Below are 22,922 nucleotides of genomic sequence, written 5' to 3' on the forward strand. Positions count from 1 at the left end.
TATAGTACAGGAGAGGTAGATAATGTAGTACTTATCTCCTTTATTGGCTCTTGTAGGCTTACTTTCCTTTTTCAGTTCCTTGAATGTAAACTTTCTTTAGAATTTACATCTTTGGCCCTTTTCAGATCTTACAGATTTACTTCAAATAATCTCATGTGTTTCAAATATTATGTGATTATTAGTTCTATAACACTTCCCAAACCTTGCCTGAGCTCCAAACTAATACACCAAATGTATACCTGCTGCTAGTAAATTTAACATGACCAATACTAAACTTATTTTCTGTACCTCTACGTGTTTCTTCTGCATCCTCTGGAATCCATCCCTTGTTCTCCATCTCCACTGCTATTGATTTTAGTTTAGATCTTTATTATTAACTTCCCAGATAGTTATAATAGATTCACTGCCCCCAGTTAGCATCCTTCCAATCCATTCTCCAATTTGATGCCAAAGTACAGACATAATCTAAGAGATATAGCAGATGTTCCAGACTACCACAATACAAAGTGAATATTGCAATAAAGTAAGTAAGTAAATGAATTTTCAGTTTTCCACTGCTTATAAAAATTATGTTTATGCTATATAAATTCTGTTAAATGTTGCAATAATATTATGTATAAAAAAGAAAGTACATACTGTAATTAAAAAATGCTTTACTGGGGTACCTGGGTGGCTCAGTCAGCTGGGTGTCAGCCTTCGACTCAGGTAAACCCAGGGTCCTAGGATTGAGTCCCATGTCAGACTCCCTGGTCAGCGAGGATTCTGCTTCTAACTTTGCCTCTCCCTGACTTGTGCTTTCTTTCATGCACTCTTTCTCTCTCAAATAAATAAATAAAATCTTTTTTTTAAAAAAATATTTCTCTCCTGAAGCTACTATTACACTATATATTAACTAACTAGAATTTAAATAAAATTTAAAAAAAATACTTTACTGCTGAAAAATACTAACCATCATTTGAGATTTCAGTGAGTCACAATCTTTTTGCTGGCAGAAGGTCTTGCCCTAGTGTTGATGGCTGCCCCCAATCAGGGTGGTGGCTGTTGAAGGTTAGGGTGGCTATAGCAGTTTCTTAAGACAGCAGGTAAGTTTGCTGCAATAAATGGACTCTTCCTTTCACGAACAATTTCTCTGTCGCATGTGATGCTGTTTGATAGTGTTTTACCTGCAACAGAACTTCTTTCAAAACTGGAGTCAATCCTCTCATATCCTGCACTGTTTTATCAGATAAGTTAATGTAACATTCTAAACCTTTGTTGTCATTTCAATAACCTTCACAACTTTTTTACCAGGAGTAGATTCCATCTCAAGAAATCACTTTCTTTGCTCATCCATAAGAAGCAATTCCTCATACGGTAAAGTTTTTTATGAGATTTTAGCAAATTAGTCATATCTTCAGGTTCTACTTCTAATTCTTCTAATTCTCTTGCTATCTCCACCACATCTCCAGTTATGTCTCCACTGAAATCTTGAACCCTTCAAAGTCATCCAAGAGGGTTGGAATCAACTTCTTCCAAACTCTTGTTCCTGTTAATATTTTGACTTCTTCCCACAAATCACAAATGTTCTTAGTGGCATTGAGATATGAGTCCCTTCCAAAAGGTTTTCAATTTACTTTACCCAGATCCATTAGAGGAATCTCTATCTATAGCAACTGTAGCCTTATGAAATGTATTTCTTAAATAATAAGATTGGAAAGTCAAAATGACTCTTTGATCCATGGGCTGCAGAATGGATGTGCTAACAGGCTTAAAACAGCATTAATCTCACTGTGCAATTACAATACTCATGTTATTCCATGTTATAAACCAATGTGCTGTCATCCAGTCTTTGTTGTTCGATTTATAGAGCATAGGCAGAGTAGATTTAGCATAATTCTTAAGGGACCTAGGATTTTTAGAATGGTCAATGAGCACTGCTTTCCACTGAAAGTCAACGCCTGTGTTAACCTCTAACAAGAGAGTTAGGCTGTCCTTTGAAGCTTTGAAGCCAGGCATTGACTTCTCCCCTCTATGAAAGTTCCAGATGGCATCTCCTTCCAATAAAAGGCTGTTTTGTCTACATTGAAAACCTCTTACTTAGTGCCACCACCTTCCTTAATAATCTTAGCTGGATCTTCTGCATAACTTGCTACAGTTTCTCCATCAGCACCCGCTACTTCACCTTGCACATTGTTGATGTTATGGAGATGGCTTCTTTCCTTAAACTTCATGACCCAACCTCTTGCTAGCTTCAGACTTTTCTTCTGCAGCTTCCTCCCCTGTCTCAGTCTTCACAGAATTGAAGAGAGTTAGGTTCTTGCTCTGGATTAGGCTTTGGCTTAAGGGAATGTTATGGCTAATTTGATCTTCTATCCAGAATGTTCATAGTTTATTTTTATTTCTGTGGGATGTACCATTAAATATTGAATTTCATCCTTCAATCACTGAATAGAAAAGTTTAGGGAGTGGCAAAGGGGAAACTGAAAATCCTTCACAGTAGTCTAAAATCCTAAGTATTTTGCCTGTACAAATTCTCTGACACCTACAATTAGAGAAGCCCATAAAGAGAGTTCATGTTTTGTAAGTAATGTTTAGAACCACTGAATCTATGAAGCAGTTTGAAACTGTAACATCTCTAAAAAATATATATATATATGTCTGAGAAGAATCAATAAGAATTACTGAAAACAGTATAAATATGTACAGAAATTCTGGAAGAGATTGCTGTCAAAATCAGAGACATAGGGTAACTTTCTATGAAGGAATTTTAGAGTATAATATGTGAAATACTTAGAATATTACAGAAAGAAGGTAATTGGGAAATCAAGTAGTCTCTCTTACTTTAAAGATGAGGGAATTTTAAACCAAAGAAATGTAATAATGTTCTTTTTTTTTTTTTATTTCTTTTCAGCGTAATAGTATTCATTGTTTTTGCACCACACCCAGTGCTCCATGCAATATGTGCCCTCCCTATTACCCACCACCTGGTTTCCCAACCTCCCACCCCCCCCACCCCTTCAAAACCCTCAGGTTGTTTTTCAGAGTCCATAGTCTCTCATGGTTCATCTCCCCTTCCAGTTTCCCTCAACTCCCTTCTCCTCTCTATCTCCCCATGTCCTCCATGTTCTTTGTTATGCTCCACAAATAAGTGAGACCATATGATACTTGACCTCTGCTTGACTTATTTCGCTCAGCATAATCTCTTCCAGTCCCGTCCATGTTGCTACAAAAGTTGGGTATTCATCCTTTCTGATGGAGGCATAATACTCCATCGTGTAAATGGGCCACATCTTCCTTATCCATGCATCCGTTGAAGGTCATCTTGGTTCTTTCCACAGTTTGGCGACCGTGGCCGTTGCTGCTATAAACATTGGGGTACAGATGGCTCTTCTTTTCACTACATCTGTATCTTTGGGGTAAATACCCAGTAGTGCCACTGCAGGGTCATAGGGAAGCTCTATTTTTAATTTCTTGAGGAATCTCCACACTGTTCTCCAAAGTGGCTGCACCAACTTGCATTCCCACCAACAGTGTAAGAGGGTTCCCCTTTCTCCACATCCTCTCCAACACACGTTGTTTCCTGTCTTGCTAATTTTGGCCATTCTAACTGGTGTAAGGTGATATCTCAATGTGGTTTTAATTTGAATCTCCCTGATGGCTAGTGATGATGAGCATTTTTTCATGTGTCTGATAGCCATTTGTATGTCTTCATTGGAGAAGTCTCTGTTCATATCTTCTGCCCATTTTTTGATATGATTATCTGTTTTGTGTGTATTGAGTTTGAGGAGTTCTTTATAGATCCTGGATATCAACCTTTTGTCTGTACTGTCATTTGCAAATATCTTCTCCCATTCCGTGGGTTGCCTTTTTGTTTTGTTGACTGTTTCCTTTGCTGTGCAGAAGCTTTTGATCTTGATGAAGTCCCAAAAGTTCATTTTCGCTTTTGTTTCCTTTGCCTGTGGAGACATATCTTGAAAGAAATTGCTGTGGCTGATATCGAAGAGGTTACTGCCTATGTTCTCCTCTAGGATTCTGATGGATTCCTGTCTCACGTTGAGGTCTTTTATCCATTTTGAGTTTATCTTTGTGTACGGTGTAAGAGAATGGTCGAATTTCATTCTTCTACATATAGCTGTCCAGTTTTCCAGCACCATTTATTGAAGAGACTGTCTTTTTTCCATTGTATTTTTTTTCCTGTTTTGTCGAAGATTATTTGACCATCGAGTTGAGGGTCCATATCTGGGCTCTCTATTCTGTTCCATTGGTCTATGTGTCTGTTTTTATGCCAGTACCACGTTGTCTTAGTGATCACAGCTTTGTAGTAAAGCTTGAAATCAGGTAACGTGATGCTGCCAGTTAAAGCTGGACACATGGTTATGATTAAAACCAAGGATAACCTAGAATTCTTGACTCCTGGTCTGCTGCTCATTCTACAATAATACACTACATCTCAAATCAGCATGAAAATTATTCTAAAACAAGTGCCTAGATGTGCATGTATGTGTACTGGTTGTTTTAATCTGTTTGGGCTGCAGATGAATTTTCTGTTATCTGTGGTCTATTCTTTAGCATATGTACTATTTTCAGCTCCTATCTGCAAGCAAGGCCTTTAAGGAGCAAGTGCTCCACTGACTATAAATAACCTTCCTTTGGTTTCTTGGAAGAGACATACCTAGAGTAACAATAGGTGATAGTATTTGTTAGACTGCCATATGCGATTCATCCTCTTTGCTTACAAAATGCATGACATGAATAAATTATAACTTCACATTTAGTACAGCACCAGCTACTTCCTTTAAGGCAGATTAAAATATTCTGGCACCATCCCTGTAATTCCCAATCTCTTTCAGTTAAGACTGGAAAACTTGATCTTTCAATAGAAAGAATTCTGCCGCCTTAGGAGCATTATTTTAGATTACAAGCACTAGGCTTTCTTATTTAAGATTACATGACCAAAGATTTCAGCACCTCTGACTTGGGTTCTTTGTTTTTCTACAAAGGACTTACATAATTCTAGTCAAGGAAACTTTAAGCTTTCCTATGAGAACTAGTTTGAGACAGTAAAGTATCTCTTTGAGATTACTTACCATAGCAGAAGGACTTCTCCCTGTGTCTAACTTAATAGATAACTGTCTATTTTTAGGCAGTAATCTAAAGCAGAATTTCACTGCCCTCTAGAATAAATGCAGAAGCTCCTGATTCTAAGCCACAGGAGATTCTCACCAAAGTGGTTCACAAGTCATGTTAGGAATGCATTAACTTCTCCTGACAATTCAGAGGCTATTAGACAATAAGGAAAAAGGAAGTAAGATATACTGGAAGGAGCTTTGCCATCAGACATACTTTTTGCCTTGCTTTACTTTTTATGGAGCTACATAACATTTCCAGATACCATTTCCCTCATACATTAAAAATAGAAATAATGTCTACCCAGCAAGGTCGTTATGAAGTACTATTAAAAGAAATATTATATATTAATCATTGAGTTTTTACAAAGCTGTCATATTTGGAATTTAGTAACTGATTCCTTTCCCTTCCTTCTCCATGTTAGGATTCTAATAAGATTGTAGCCTTAGGACAAGCACTTGTAAATTACAAAGTCAAATCTAGAATTCCTTGACTCAGGTGCATTTGTTGATCCATGTTAACAATCTCTGGAACCCTATGCATTTTGTTGTAAACAGATTTACATTCCACCCACCCAGGTCATTCAGGCCTGTGCTCCCTATCTCATTAGAAAATTTACCTAAGCAACAGTTTTCACTGTGTTTCTGCTTGTCTTTGGTTGCGCTTTGCAAAATTAAAGCAGAAAATTCAGATAGTCGTTCAAATATTTCGAGTGAAAGCATGTTTTTTCATTATCCAAATTACTACCAGTTTCTACCTCCAGTCCAGTAAGGTCTTCACCTAGGATATCTCCTGGGGATTGGTCTCTGCTGGCATTTGCTGTAGGTTTTTCTATCAGTGTGGCCATTTGAATTCATTCATAATTCCCTTCAGATAGTCTCCTCTATTTAGTCCATAAACTTCATTACGCTTCTAAAATGTGTACATCTTATGCTTCTGATTACATCATTCCTTTCATATTTCTCCCTGTATTCTTCAAATATAAACATCACTATCTATATATTTGTGATGTATTTTTATGTGCATGTACGTGTGTGAGTGTGTGTGTAATCACAATGTCTAGAGAATTATGCCATTTTTCATATCCAAAGATTATGATTATATTACCAGTCTTTCCTCTGTATATGTGCTCTAGGTGCTTCCCTCTTGCCCAATATTGTGGATATACCACATGTGTGCTATTATCACAATACTTACAAAGCCTCTTTGTGTGGGGAAGTTATTTTTATAATTACATAATTGAGTAAAATTAACTCACATAGGAATCAGATTTATAATATCGGCCTAATTATTCCTATGTTGCAAGCAGGTAGACTAATCTTCCTATTTCATACTTTCTTCTATGCATACCATTGTATATTTCCATATATATATATATATATATATATCCTCTTTTCTTAAATAAAGTATATTATATCTCACTTTAAGCAATTTTGATAGAAAATAACTCATATTTATTTGTCTATTTTTGAAAGATTTTATTTGAGAGAGCGAGAGTAAGACAGATCACAGAGGGAAAGGGGGAAGACACTTGCAGCTGAGCAGAGAGGCTGATGTGGGGCTTGACGCTCAACCTATTGAACCACCCAGGCACCTCCAAAATAACTCATATTTAACCAAAAACCTTAGAAAGAATTTTAGTATGATTTTAAAATTAGTTTATACAGCTTTTTTTTCATTATTTAGAGAATACTTTATTAGTTTCTGTAATCAAACCCATGTAGATAAGACCTTACATATTTAATACAGTGCGTTACCCCTGTACAAATGGAAAAAATTATGTTTAACATTTCTAGACCAATATGGCTGTTAATTTCTGTACAATGCCAACCCGACACATACGACTGGGACACTTATACAGCTTTTATTGAATATATCTGAGGATAAAACAAGATACAGTCTTTAAATATGGTTCTTAGTTTTCCATTCTTTTTGGAGACCTCATTATCTTTTCACATTTTAAGTACACATGCTTTATTTGCATAATCTATTTAGCAATCTTTTTTTTCAGTATCTATTTTGAAGTGCCATAGTCCATATTGATACCATTAAGTTAGGATTCAGAATATAGGTAACAGGAAAATGTTTCAGTTAAAATGGAATAAAAAGAGAAAAATTTTAAAAAGGAAGCCTCAAAATACTTGATTCCTATAGTGATCAAAATCTTAAAGAAAGCTGTCAGGTTTTTAGAAGTGATAGCTCATTTCTGTCTATTCTTAATCAATGTTATATTAGTAGAATTATGAAAATTCATGTAAATATACAAGATTTTCCAAAGTATGGGGAAGAAAATTAGTACAAATGAGAACAAAACTTAAGTGGCAGTAAAAGATTTGCCATTACCAGCAAGAGAATTGTCAGGAATAAAACATGATAATAGCTTCTTTTTTTTTTTTTTAAGTGGAATTGATTAACTTCTGCATTAGAGTATCCAGTGTGCCAAGTTACTTTTTTTTTTTTTAAGATTTTATTTGTTTATTGACAGACAGTGAGACAGAGAGAGAACACAAGCAGGGAGAGTAGGAGAGGGAGAAGCAGGCTTCCTGCCTAGCAGAGAGCCCAATGGGGAGCTTGATCCCAGAACTCTGGGATCATGACCCAAGCTGAAGCCACCCAGGTACCCCAGTAGCTACCTTTTTGACTGTTTTGTCAAGTAAAGACTTTTCTCCTGCCAGGATGTTAGCTTACCCCAAACAGTATGGGCTATGCACCAGGGAAAACCAAATAGTCTTTCATTTAATTGTGAAACAAAAGGATAGGAATAAAGTCAGATCAACATGCTTTTTGTAATATATCTGAATGTGTATAAGAATAGAACAGATTTGCAATAATTTTTAAAACTTTAATTCAGTTTTTCTGAAAACATAACTTATTTAAATGGTTAAAAATCTTATATTTCTGTTTCTAGAAATTCCTTTTCTACAGAATCCTGATATTCTTGGTTAACTTGCTAAAAGAAAAAAAATCATCTATTAACATTTTGGTTATCATTTGGAAACAACATTGAGTGAGTCAGTGATACTATTGCAGCCTTGAAACTATAATGCCTTGCTAATTTCATTACTTTGATTTTAGCCATATGGAGATAAACCACCAGTAATTTTTCAAGTCAGTGTCGTAATTGGTACTTTGGTTATTTCTTCTTGCAAGAAACATGTAGGAGCTTTATTTTATTTTTTTATTTCTATTTTTTAAAGTTCAATTAGCCAACATATAGTACATCACTAGTTTTTGATATAGTGTTCAGTGATTCATTAGTTGTATATAACAAAGTGAGGGCTACAGAAGGGAGGGGGTAGGGGGATGGAGTAAATGGATGATGGGCATTAAGGAAGAGCTTGATTTTATCATTTTTTTTCTTTTTATAAAATACTTCTTGCATATTACCTCTTCCCTTTCTTGTAATAACCATTGTAATATCCTAATGTAGAACCAATGTTGAAAAAGTTAGGAATTATTTTTCGGATACTAGGATTTGTAGTTCAGAATTATGGAAATTAGATTTAAAAACAATTTTTTTTTTCCTGTGGAGCTTTTGACAATTTATAGGACAGTGATCAATAACTTACCAATAAAGAAAACTTTAAATTATTCAAACTATAGAAAGAACATTTTGTCTATATGGCTTTTGTACTAAATGATCCCTTGGACGTAAATGTTACCTGCTTATCAATGACACCCTATTTATTTGACCTGAGGCAAGGTTTCCATCATTAAGTACTAAAAGAAGTGAGCACTTAATCTCAATTGAAATGTTTTCTATGACCTTAAAAACATTTTATATATTTTTTAAAACTACTTCCCCTAAAGAATTTTTCATTTTAGTTAAGTTAAATGTTTTCTACAGTTACACAGTTATTATTTTTAAAGCTTGCTATATTATATATAGAAATGAATATATGTAACAGATGCAGGTTGTAGATAGTAATAAAATAGACATCATGAAACCACAATGCAACCTAAGAATTAGTTTATTACCAATTGTATTGCATCTTTTTGTATTGCTAAATCATGATAGTTGTTTCTGGTATTCGTAAGACTTTATTCCAAATTCTATAACTTTGCATAAAGCTTTTTTTATTTTATGACATAGGAACCATTATGTAATGCTTGCCCTTACTCATCACCCTGGCAGGTAACAAGCATCCCTAGATGGAAAAATGCCATTTTGAACAAGCTATATATTTTTTTTTCCTGTTTATCTTTTTTTTTATTTATTTTTTTCATCGTAACAGTATTCATTGTTTTTGCATAACACCCAGTGCTCCATGCAAAACGTGCCCTCCCCATTACCCACCACCTGTTCAAACAAGCTATATATTTTTAAAGCACAGGGAATTTTATTGTACTGTTCCATAACCACGTCTTCTGGAGTAACTAGAGAGTAATTAATGTACTTGTTTTCATCAAAGAGATACTCACCTCTCAATCATTCACTCTTTTTCAATTTATACATCTGAAACTTTCATAAGTGAAGACTGTAATGCATAAATGAGAACTATAATGTTGTCTAGTCTTTCAAATATACAATGAAGAAGTGGTGAATAAATTGTATTAGGATAGACTTGAGGGCATCCACCATGTTAAATATTTAGTGTCTTTACATAATCATGAAGTTTTCTGTAAATATGCTATACTTCATTTTAAGGCTTTTTTGTTTTGTTTTGTTTTGTTTTAGTGCAGGAACAACCCAAATCTGTATATGTTTCATTCATCTTTCCTTAATCCTTGGCCCTACCTAATATTGTTCCTACCAATAGTTATTTGACCTGCCTTCTCAACTGTTTCAGTGGGTAGCTGTTAAGTCAAAATAGTCTTCAATAGCCTCTCATATAGATTGGAAGGGATGATAGTTTTTAAATATTACAATATCAATGCTGTCACAATGAACTTAAGTAAACTTTTGAGAAATTTATAGTCAACAGCAAACTGTCTAATATCCATGTTTTATATGAGGAGGCCTTAAATAGTATCTTTTCTTTTTAGCCTTCTGTTACCTACCACATTCTTCCTACACTCCTGATTCATAAAACTCATAGTATCTTGGTTACCCAAAGTAAGGACAAGGAATCAATCTCTTGGATCACTGAACTCAGAGTTTTCCCTTGACTTCTTCCAAAGCCTTCTTAGAACTAACAACACAAGGAAATTTACAACTATGAAATCATTTTGATAAGTGACTTTTCCCTCTTATATCTAAAAGCCCCTTGAGTATCCTAATATCCTACTTAAGACACAAGAAAAATGTATTATCTGGGCCAGAATAAATGCCCAACCAAACAAATTAAATATTTTACTTTTACCATTTAGAGACTACATTTGGATTCAATGCTTACAAATCATATTCAACTTAATAAATAGCTCTCTGTTTTGATTTCCTTCTACATATGTCCATTGTCAACCATTTGAATCTATAGACTCCTTATGAAGATATTTTTAGGCAATCATCCCAGTATAAAAAAACTAACACTCCAAAGAGTAGAGAATTTAATGACTATCATCATGTGGAAGCTGACTTATATATGAATATCTTGCTGACACCATAAAAAGTCTATCACCTTTTAACAAAGCACTCTGCCACTGTCTTCTTACAGCATAACTGAGCATACTACACAAAACAGTATAAATTATCAACCAGTCTTTTCCATTTCTTTCCTCTTATTACCTCTTGAGATCATATAATTGTATATATGGACAAGGGTCCCCAATGATACTCATCCTTACATTTAAGATTTTTGATTCCCACAGAATCTAGAAATATGTATTTATTGTTATCATCTTCATCAAATTTAATATACATCCTTTTTTATATAGAACTTAGAGAATACTGTGTGTGGGAAAGGATAGAACAGAATGGACATGACCTCCTCAGATTCTGAAAGCAGGACCATAGTTCATGGTACACCGCCTAACTAGCTAATTACATATATTTTTAAATTTATACTAATAAACTTAATTAAATGTGAAGTAGTTCTTTCTTTCCGGGTGAAATGTTTTATATTTCTTTCCATGATATTTGAAGATCAATAAAAACCAGATGATATATATGAGTTTTCTTGGTTCTTCTTCTTTTTTTTTTTTTTAAAGATTTTATTTATTTATTTGACAGATAGAGATCACAAGTAGGCAGAGAGGCAGGCAGAGAGAGAGGACGAAGCAGGCTCCCTGCTGAGCAGAGAGCTGGATGCGGGGCTCGATCCCAGGAGTCTGGGATCATGACCTGGGCTGAAGGCAGAGGCTTTAACCCACTGAGCCACCCAGCTGCCCCTCTTGGTTCTTCTAAATATAGTTATATGTCGAAATGAGATAAATATTCTCATTTTTAATCTGTTGTTTTTGTTCTTTATTGAGATATAACTCATATGCTATATAATTCACCCATTTAAAGTGTGTATTCAAGGGTTTTCAGTATATTCACAGATATGTACAACCATCACCACAGTCAATTTTAGAACATTTTCATCACTCAAAAGAAAGCCTATCTTCACTAACTGTCATCCTCTCCTATCTCCTCCAGTCACCCCCATCCAGCCGTAAGTAGCTACCAATGTACTTTCTACTATAGATTTACCTATTCTGAACATTCATATAATGGGATCATATATGTGGTCTTTTGTGACTGGATTCTTCTACTTAGCATAATATTTTCAAGATCTATCCATGTTGTAGCATGTATCAGTACCTCATTCCTTTTTTTATTGCAGTAAAAACCACATTAACACAAAATTTACTGTCTTAACTATTATTAATTGTGTAATTCTCTGACATTAAATGCATTAACACTGCCGTGAAACATATCTCCGTAACTTTTTCATACTGGATACGTGAAACTTTACACCTATTAAACAAGTCCCCTTTTCCCCCTCATCCAAGCCCCTGGTGACCACCATTCTGCTTCCTGTTGCTAAGAATTGGACTACTTTAGATAACTCATATAAGTGGAATTATGCAGTATTTGTTTTTTTGTGGCTGGTTCATTTTCCTTAACATAATGTCTTCAAGGTCCATGCATGTTGTATCATGTGACAGTACATAAATACATAGACCACATTTTGTTTATCCATTGATCTGTTGATGAACATCGGGGCTGCTTCTACCTCTTGACTATTATGAATAGTGTTACTATGCACATGGGTGTTAAAATATCTCTTTGAGATCTGCTTTCAATTCTTTTGGATACAAACCCAGAAGCAGAATTGATGGAACATATGGTATTTCTATTTTTAATTTTTTGAGGGAACTTCTTATGATTTTTCATGGTGGTTGCACTATCTTACAGTCCTACCAAGAGTGTACAAGGGTTCCAATTTCTCCACATTCTCCTCAACACTTGTGATTTTCTGGGGTTTTTTTGATAGTAACCTATTAGTAACCATCCTAATAGGTATGAAGTGATATCTTGTGATTTTGATTTGCATTTCCCTAATGATTAATGATGTTGAGTATCTTCTCATATGTTGTTGACTATTTGTATATCATTTTTGGAGAAACATCTGTTCAGATTTTTTGCCCAATTTTAATTGAATTATTTGATCTTTTTGTTATTAAGCTATAGGAGCTCTTTGTATATTCAGGACATTAACTGTTTATCAGATATATGATTTGCAATTATATTCTCCCATTCCATAGATTGCCTTTTCACTCTGTTGATTGTGTTGTCTAATGCATAGGGGTTTTTTTTTTTCTATATAATCTTTTTTAGGTCTTTTATTTAATTCCAGTATAGTTAACATACAACTTATAGTGTTGTATTTTTTCAAGGGTACAACATAGTGATTCACTCAGTGCTCATCATGATAAGTGTACTCTTTAATCCCCATCACCTATTTCCCCCATCCCTCCACCCACCTCCCCTTTAGTAACCTTCAGTTTGTCCTCTATAGTTAAGAGTCTGTTTCTTGGTATGTATCTCCCTCTTTGTTTGTTTTGTTTTTTAAATTCCACATGTGAGTGAAATCATATGATATTTATCTTTTTATGACTGACTTATTTTGCTTAGCATTATACTCTCTAGCTCCACCCATGTTGTTGAAATGAAAAGATTTCATTCTTTTGAAGGCCGAATGATATTCCATTGTGTATATGTATCTATATATACATATACATACACCATATTTTCTTTATCCATTCATCTGTCAGTAGACACAGGCTGCTTACATAACTTGGCTATTGTAAATAATGCCATGTATCATTATGTATCCCTTTTAGTGATTTTGTATTTTGAGGGTAAATACCCAGTAGTGATGCATAAAAGTTTTTGAGTATGATGTGGTCCTATTTGTGTGTTTGTTTTAGTTGCCTGTGCCTTTGGTGTCATACTCAGGAAATCATTACCAAAACCAAAAAAAAAGACTCTTGACTATAGAGAACAAACTAGATGGCTACCAGAAAGAGGTGGTTGGGGGGATGGGTGAAATAGGTGAAGGGAGATTAAGAAGTACACTTGTTGCAGTAAGCGTCGTTGATGTATGGAAGTATTGAATCACTATATTGTACACCTGAAACTAGTATTACACTGTATGTTAACTAACTGGAATTGAAATAAAAACTTTAAAAAAAAAGTGAGGCCCACTTACATCATTGGGAGAAGTATTTTGTCATAAAATCAGAAATTACTCAAAAAAATAAAGAAAATATTTTATCTATTAATCGGTTACCAAAAAAATCATTGCCAAATCCAATGTCATAAAGTTTTCCTGTATCATTTCTTCTAAGAATGATATAGTTTTAGATTTTATATTTAGTTCTTTAATCCATTTTGAGTTAATTTTTTTAAATGTTTTAATAAACTTATAGTGTGTTTTTATCCCCAGGGGTACAGGTCTGTGACTCACCAGGTTTACACATTTCACAGCACTCATCATACCACATACCCTCCCCAATGTCCATATCCCGACCACCCTCTCCTGTCCCCACTCCCCCCAGCAACCCTCAGTCTGTTTTTTGAGATTGAGTCTTTTATGGTTTGTCTCCCTCCCGATCCCATCTTCTTTCATTTTTTCTTTTCCTACCCCCCAAATCCCCCATGTTGCATCTCCACTTCCTCATATCCAGGAGATCATATGATAGTTGTCTTTCTCCGACTGACTCACTTCACTAAGCATAATACCCTCTAGTTCCATCCACGTCATCACAAATGGCAAGATTTCATTTCTTTTGATGGCTGCATAGTATTCCATTGTATATCTATACCACCTCTTCTTTATCCATTCATCTGTTGATGGACATCTAGGTTCTTTCCATAGTTTAGCTATTGTGGACATTGCTGCTATAAACATTCGGGTGAACGTGCCCCTTCGGAGCACCACGTTTATATCTTTAGAATATATACTCAGTAGTGCAATCCCTGGGTCATAGGGTAGCTCTACTTTCAGTTTTTTGAGGAACCTTCACACTGTTTTTCTAGAGTGGTTGCACCAGCTTGCATTCCCACCAGCAGTGTCGGAGGGTTTCCCTTTCTCTGCATCCTCGCCAGCATCTGTCATTTCCTGACTTGTTAATTTTAGCCATTCTGACTGGTGTGAGGTGATATCTCATTGTCGTTTTGATTTGTATTTCCCTGATGCTGGGAGATGTGGAGCATTTTTTCATGTGTCTGTTGGCCATCTAGATGTCTTCTTCGCAGAAATGTCTGTTCATGTCCTCTGCCCATTTCTTGATTGGATTATTTGTTCTTTGGGTGTTGAGCTTGCTAAGTTCTTTATAGATTTTGAATACTAGCCCTTTATCTGATATGTCATTTGCAAATATCTTCTCCCATTCTGTCAGTTGTCTTGTGGTTTTGTTAACTGTTTCCTTTGCTGTGCAAAAGCTTTTGATCTTGATGAAATCCCAATAGTTCGTTTTTGCCCTTGCTTCTGTTGCCTTTGGCAATGTTTCTAGGAAGAAGTTGCTGCGGCTGAAGTCGAACAGGTTGCTGCCTGTGTTCTCCTCAAGAACTTTGATGGATTCCTTTCTCACATTGAGGTCCTTCATCCATTTTGAGTCTATTTTTGTGTGTGGTGCAAGGAAATGGTCCAGTTTCATTTTTCTGCATGTGGCTGTCCAATTTTCCCAGCACCATTTGTTGAAGAGGCTGTCTTTTTTTCCATTGGACATTCTTTCCTGCTTTGTCGAAGATTAGTTGACCATAGAGTTGAGGCTCTATTTCTGGGCTCTCTGTTCTGTTCCATTGATCTATATGTCTGTTTTTGTGCCAGTACCATACTGTTGTGATGATGACAGCTTTCTAATAGAGCTTGAAGTCTGGAATTGTGATGCTACCAGCTTTGCCTTTCTTTTTCAATATTCCTTTGGCTATTCGAGGTCTTTTCTGGTTCAATATAAATTTTAAGATTATTTGTTCTATTTCTTTGAAAAAATGGATGGGATTTTGGTAGGGATCACATTAAATGTGTAGATTGCTTTAGGTAGAATAGACATTTTCACAATATTTGTTCTTCCAATCCATGAAATGGAACATTTTTCCATTTCTTTGTGTCCTCCTCAATTTCTTTCATGAGTACTTTATAGTTTTCTGAGTATAGATTCTTTGCCCCTTTGGTTAGGTTTATTCCTAGGTATCTTATGGTTTTGGGTTCAATTGTAAATGGGATTGACTCCTTAATTTCTCTTTCTTCTGTCTTGTTGGTGTAAAGAAATGCAGCTGATTTCTGTGCATTGACTTTATATCCTGACACTTTACTGAATTCCTGTACAAGTTCTAGCAGTTTTGGAGTAGAGGCTTTTGGGTTTTCCACATACAGTATCATATCATCTGCAAAGAGTGATAGTTTGACGTCTTCTTTGCCAATTTGGATGCTTGTAATTTCTTTTTCTTGTGTGATTGCTGCGGCTAGGACTTCTAATACTATGTTGAATAGCAGTGGTGATAATAGACATCCCTGCCGTGTTCCTGACCGTAGCAGAAAAGCTTTCAGTTTTTCTCGATTGAGAATGATATTTGCAGTGGGTTTTCATAGATGGCTTTGATAATATTGAGGTAGGTGCCCTCTATCCCTACACTTTGAAGAGTTTTAATCAGGAAGTGATGCTGCACTTTGTCAAATGCTTTTTCAGCATCTATTGAGAGTATCATATGATTCTTGTTCTTTCTTTTATTAATATATTGTATCACATTGATTGATTTGCGGATGTTGAACCAACCTTGCAGCCCTGGAATAAATCCCACTTGGTCGTGGTGAATAATCCTTTTAATGTACTGTTGGATCCTATTGGCTAGTATTTTGGTGAGAAATTTTGCATCTGTGTTCATCAAGGATATTGGTCTGTAAGTCTCTTTTTTGGTGGGGTCCTTGTCTGGTTTTGGGATCAAGGTGATGCTGGCCTCATAAAATGAGTTTGGAAGTTTTCCCTCCATTTCTATTTTTTGGAACAGTTTCAGGAGAATAGGAATTAATTCTTCTTTAAATGTTTGGTAGAATTCCCCTGGGAAGCCATCTGGCCCTGGGCTTTTGTTTGTTTGGAGATTTTTGATGACTGTTTCAATCTCCTTGCTGGTTATGGGTCTGCTCAGGTTTTCTATTTCTTCCTGGTTCAGTTGCGGTAGTTTATATGTTTCTAGAAATGTATCCATTTCTTCCAGATTGTCCAATTTGTTGGCGTAGAGTTGCTCATAGTAGTTCTTATAATTGTTTGTATTTCTTTGGTGTTGGTTGTGATCTCTCCTCTTTCATTCATGATTTTATTTATTTGGGTCCTTTCTCTTTTCTTTTTGATAATTCTGGCCAGGGGTTTATCGATCTTATTAATTCTTTCAAAGAACCAACTCCGTGTTTCGTTGATTTGTTCTATTGTTTTTTTAGTTTCTATTTCACTTATTTCTGCTCTGATCTTTATGATTTCTCTTCTCCTGCTGGGTTTAGGCTTTCTTTGTTGTTCTTTCTCTAGCCCCTTTAGGTGTAGGGTTAGGTTGTGTACTTGAGACCTTTCTTGTTTCTTGAGAAAGGCTTGTACTGCTATATATTTTCCTCTCGGGATCGAGTTAATTTTTATTAACTCAAAAGGTGTAAGGTAAGGGTCCCACTTCATTCTTTTGATGTGAATATCCAGTTTTCCTAATAGCAGCACCATTTGTTGAAAAGACTGTCCTATTCCCACTGAAGATCATTTGACCCTTATTGAAGATCATTTGACTGTTTTATACACAAAAGTTTATTTCTGAACCCTCTATTCTATTCCATTTGTATTAGTTAGGGTTCTCCAAAGAAACAGAATATATATATATATGTATATATATAGTAAATATATATATGTATATGATTATATAAAAATGATGAGATTTATTGTGAGGAATTGGCTCCCATGATTATGCTGAAGACCCAGGAAAACCAGTTATTTTGTACCTGGAAGTTTATACTTCTTAATTTCCTTGTGCTATCTTTGATTATTAATTATTACTATTAATGAGCTCAAAATCTCAGCAAAGCCATTCTCTTAGGATCTGAGCTAGGGTAGAGTTTACATTTTCATGAACCACCCCAGGCCAGATTGGTTCCAGGCAAGGAGCCACCTAGGGAGATTTACTGTGATCCTGGGCAAATGCCATGGGGCTCACCATCAGGGACTACCTTAGAGCTTCAGGTTCACTGGCAGTTAATATTATATAAGTGAATCCAAAGTAGACTCTGGTTTCACCACTTCCTTGGTCTTACTAAATATCAGTCCATAGCTCCAAGATAGCTCCAGAATAGCAATAACCTTCTAGGAATATCTGAAGCTAGAATCTGCTAAGAATCTATCAGTAGACACAGGCTGTCTTCCATTTCAGCTATCACCTCCCTAAAAGGAAAGAGTATCACTGTCACTGTGGATCAGAGTACAAAATTAAAAATATCTCCACACTTACTTCTAGGTCTTGGATCTAGAAATCAGAGGCCTTAAGTGGCAAGAAGGACAAAGCCAAAGACAAAACAAACAAACAAAAAAAGACACTCATCTAGCTCTGGAAACAATGGAGTTTTCTAATTATATGAATATCTCCTGTAAATCAAGTCCTGTATTACTTAATGTCTTTGGAGACAAACTCGATTTTTTTTTCTTTCCCCTCTTGTTTCTTCTCCATCTCCTATTTATTATTTTTTTGCCTCTTTGAAATAACAATAATAATATAATAAAGACAGATTCTTACTAAAAGATTTAAGGGATTGGTCATGACTCTTGAAACTCTTATTCTTGTTGGCACTAGTTGAAACTCCTAAGCTCTAGCTGAAAACAATTATTATCCAGAGTAGTTTGAATAGTCATTTCACAAGACAGATTACTGGCCCTCTGCTTATTTGTAATCACTATTTTTTTCAGGCTAATAAAGCCAAAATCAAAGGCTAAAATTCCTTTACTTTTCTTAAGAAAAAAAAACCTTTTTTAATATAAAACAATATTTTATCATTATAAAAACTTGGAAATTTTCAGAAAAGTATACCAAAGAGAATAAAAAGCATAAATAATTCTAACACACTAAAATAACAAATGCTTTATATTTTCATGAATGCTCTTCTCATCTTTTTCTATTGACATGTACACATCTATCTTAACATAGTAACAATTATATACTACATGTGCAGTTCTGTATGTTTTTTAAATATGTGTCATAAGAATTTTCCTGGTCAATGAACATTCTTCATAAGCATTAATTTAACCTGCAGAATATCTTTTCATAAAGATAGATCATTATCTACTTAAATTTCTGTATTATTGATCTTTTTATTTCTTTACTTTTCCCACTAATGTAAACAACTAAAATAAACATGTGCATAAAGTTTTATCTGTTTTCTTAGGATAGCTTTCTAGAAATGAAATTACTGGATCAACAAATATGAAGATGTTCAAGAATTGGCTTTTTAAAGAAAATCATATTTGGGTTGTTAAAGAATTAAGGACATAACAAATTAAACACATCTTTGATGACTGTGTAGCTGCTCATATTCAAATAATCTCTGTGAGCATAACTGTTAATTGACTGAATCTTATCTTTCATTTCAGACTTTTCTTCCTTCTGTCTCCAACTCCTTGGGATAGTAATCAGGAGGTCTGACGGAGCGCATATATTAGCCTTGTCAGACAGGCATTTACCTACCTTGTTTATGACTGCCTGTTTAACCCATTGCTCTCAGAATCGACGTTTTTCTTATTTTCTCTTTTTTCAGATGGAATGGGGCGAGTCCTTGCTCAAGATGTATATGCAAAAGACAACCTACCCCCCTTTCCAGCATCAGTAAAAGATGGCTATGCTGTTCGAGGTAAATATCTTGGGATTTTTTTTGAGTATCATCACACTCACACTGTGTGTGTCTTTTTTTCCTTCAGATTTTTGGCTTAGCCTAGGCACCCAATGAGTTATACATTTTTTTCCTGCTTGGTTTTCAAGATAATTTTATTCACAGATAACAATCTGGACTAAAACTTTTCAGTGAAAGTATTGTCGTTACTTGAAAAATGTTTATTGACAAATAAATATGTAGAAATTGATAGAAACACTGTATGATAATTTATTCTTTTGACCTCTACACATACCAGGTAGCAGACAGTCTTGGTCTGGAAGTTTTCCATGTTTTCTAGTTGAAAACATCTATGTGGTCCAAGAAAGAAGAATAGATTCCCAACACAGGGATCATTTAGGGTGGGCTTTTTTCTGTTTTAAACTCAACATCAATGAGGGCTTCATAAAAAGCAAGTACAAGGGAAACCTCTAATTCCCTGGAAGAGCTGAATTTAAAAGCTCTGAAACCTCAAATGGTACCAGCAGCTCAAACCTTTGTGGAGTTCCCTGAGATTGCATAAAGGTTAAAAGCAGGTACTAAATAGCAATTACCTGCTTAAAGTCTTATTTAAAAACCCAAAATGAAAATGCAATGGAATTTTAGAAACTATTATTGATAATTAACTTGGGGCTGATATCATTGAAGAAATATCTAAAAACATTTCCCAGCTTATCAGAGCTGTTAAGGCCAGTTCCTTTTTAATGGTTCTTTAGGGAGTCTCTTACTTATTTGTTGTTTTTATTCTACATAGCCATTAAAATAATTTCATTTTTATAATTATATTCATTAGTCTCCTCCATATTCCATCACTGTTTCTTAGCAGTATCTTTTTGTGTTGGAGGCTATAAGCAAACAGTTATGGTTATAGTTATGGTTATGGTTATGGTTATGGTTATGGGCTTTGAAAACAAAGTAAGAGTGATCTGGGTCCCAGTACCAGTTTGATCTTTATAACTATGAGCATTAAGTATACATTACTTAAACTTTTTGAGCTTCAGTTGTCTCATTTGCAAAATGATGATAATTATAACAATACTTACCCCAAGAATTTGTTGTGAGGATTGACTGAGATCCTAGAAAGCCTTAGTAAAGTATCTGGCACCAAAAACAAGCACTCAATAATTGTTTTATAAAAGTTTGATAATGGTAACTATTACTATCACTATCATTATAAACACATTTCCTTAGATTATCTCTGAAAAAGAGGTTAACATTTATCTGAATTGTTACTCTCCTGTTCTGTGTAAATAAAATGTTGGAGAGATTAATTCCTACTCGTGTATTCTTTCTCAGGGATACTATCTTGGATGCACCTCATTCAGCTTTATTTCAGTAAATTAGAGTATTTCTGAAAACATGAGTAACAAATTCCTGGTGGGTCTTGTGATTTTTTTCTTCCAAATTTATTCTACCTATGGTACTTATTTTAATGAATATTGTCCAGAAAGAAAATTATTTCAGTCTCCTGATAGCCTCATTGGCTCCTCTTGTTTCTTGTTCTTCAACTAAAATGTGAGTTCTGTTTTGAACTTATAATTGGTAGCCATATAGGATTACTATAAAATGAAAAAGATTCTTAATTCCAGAGTAGAATAGACAACTTTAGCAAGTGAACTACCAAAGGGAAAAGAAAGTCTATTTTTTACATTCTTGGTAATATAAAGAAGGAGAAAGTGAGAAAATAAATTATTTGAGGCAGAATTATTCTCAAACAGAATGTTGTCCTCTGATTTTTGCATGAGATAGCAGCATCTCAATAAAAAGAAACTATTGTCTTGGCTTTTCTAGTTGCCAAAAAAGAGTGACTAGCCTACATGAGCCTTAAAAGAGCCTTTCTGCTACCATGGAATTTACCAAAGAAATTTTATATAAAATTATCATCTGGTATCTTATTTATTCTTTTGTTTTAAAACAGTGGTGTTTTCAGTTATTTCACACACACACATACACACACATACCAATTAAAAACATCTAACATGTCACAATACAAAATGTTCAACAGATTATTATGTAACTTGTTCACAGTATTTCTTTCCTGTGAAGTGTAACCTCCAAGATACAGAATATATAAGAGACATAATACATAACAGATAGCCATTGTGGATATGGTTAAATCTCAAAAGTGGGAATATTTGCTGTTTCTGTATATACATACCAACATCATAATTAAGGCAGCAAAAGCTGTTGGTGAACAAAGAGGAATGGTCCCAGTCTTTTCTGTGTTAGAACACCCTCAGGCAGTGTTTGATAAAGAATATCCTTGAGGCTGTTGTTGTGGCTCTCTACCACTACTTCGTGTACCTTCTTCTCTCCACCCCTGTCTTCCTTTACTCCCATTCCTTTCTTCCCACTCCCTTTATTCTCCCTTTTTTCTTCTCCTCTGCCTTTGCCATAGGCCTTCCAGTAATAACCAGTGGCATCTGTGAGCATTGCTAACCCTGTAGGTGTAAAGAGGTTCCTAACTTGCTCTGGATCACTAAGCATTAGCCAGTATCCTTCAGAAACATGTGGCATAAAACCCCAAACCAGTTGGAGGATCACTTGCTTTAAGGTATGTGGGTTGAAGAAAAATCAAGACAGTAAAAAATGACTGAGCAAATAAGAAATAGGAATGGCTTTAAAAAAAGAAAGAAAGGGGCACCTGGGTGGCTCAGTGGATTAAGCCGCTGCCTTCGGCTCAGGTCATGATCTCAGGGTCCTGAGATCGAGCCCTGTGTCGGGCTCTCTGCTCCGCGGCGAGCCTGCTTCCTCCTCTCTCTCTGCCTGCCTCTCTGCCTACTTGTGATCTCTCTCTCTCTGTCAAATAAATAAAATAAAATCTTAAAAAAAAAAAAAGAAAGAAAGAAAGAAAGAAAAAATAGAGTTTAAAGAAGGCAGAAATCAAGTGATGACAATATAATAGGAAGACCTATAATCTAATAAACCTAAAACTGCATTCATGATGGAGTGATTTTTTTTTTTTTAAGAGATAAGGAGACATTTATTTTGGGGGCTGGCAGCTGGGGAAGGTGACAGGCTCAAGTCTTAACAATCGACCTTTCCCAAGGATGGAATGAATTTGAAAGATAGAAAATGAAAGTAGCATGTTACTCCTTAATTAAGATCAATACGATATTTTTATTAATACTTTTGAAGAGTTATATCCCTTTGCACTGATTAAGCTAACCATCTTGATGCATTTCCACCTTCCCCTACAAATGTGGATGCCTATTATCTCACAATTTCTTCGTAGATGTTAATAAGGGCAAAAGTACCTCACATCCCAAATTCAGCTTTCTTGAAACTTTTCAATTCGAAAGGCTTATGCCTTCAAAACTTGTTTTACAGAGATGATTTAGAAAGAGGGAAAAGTCTGAACAAGCCACTAATTATTTTGAGAGCCATGTGTAACAATTCTGGAAGGATAGAAGACAAATCCTTGCCACTGGGTTAAAGTAAATTTTATTATTTTTTTCTTTTTTATATTCTGATTGAAATATGTACGTATGAAAAATACAGGAAATTAAAAAGAACATTTAAAAATTACCCATTATATCACTCCCTAACCACTATTAACAT

General features: G+C 35.0%; 1 protein-coding gene across 12 annotated transcripts in view; it reads left to right on the forward strand.

Moving 5' to 3' along the window:
• Positions 1–22,922, forward strand: part of GPHN (gephyrin) — a 650,480-nt gene that overhangs the window by 538,045 nt on the left and 89,513 nt on the right. For all 12 annotated transcript variants that reach the window (XM_046008589.1, XM_046008590.1, XM_046008593.1 and 9 more), the window contains one exon: positions 19,251–19,343. In XM_046008589.1, the coding sequence (XP_045864545.1) occupies positions 19,251–19,343 (93 nt within the window). The remainder of the gene's footprint in view (positions 1–19,250; positions 19,344–22,922) is intronic.

This window comes from Meles meles, chromosome 6 (genome assembly GCF_922984935.1).
Source record: "Meles meles chromosome 6, mMelMel3.1 paternal haplotype, whole genome shotgun sequence".
Taxonomy (NCBI): domain Eukaryota; kingdom Metazoa; phylum Chordata; class Mammalia; order Carnivora; family Mustelidae; genus Meles; species Meles meles.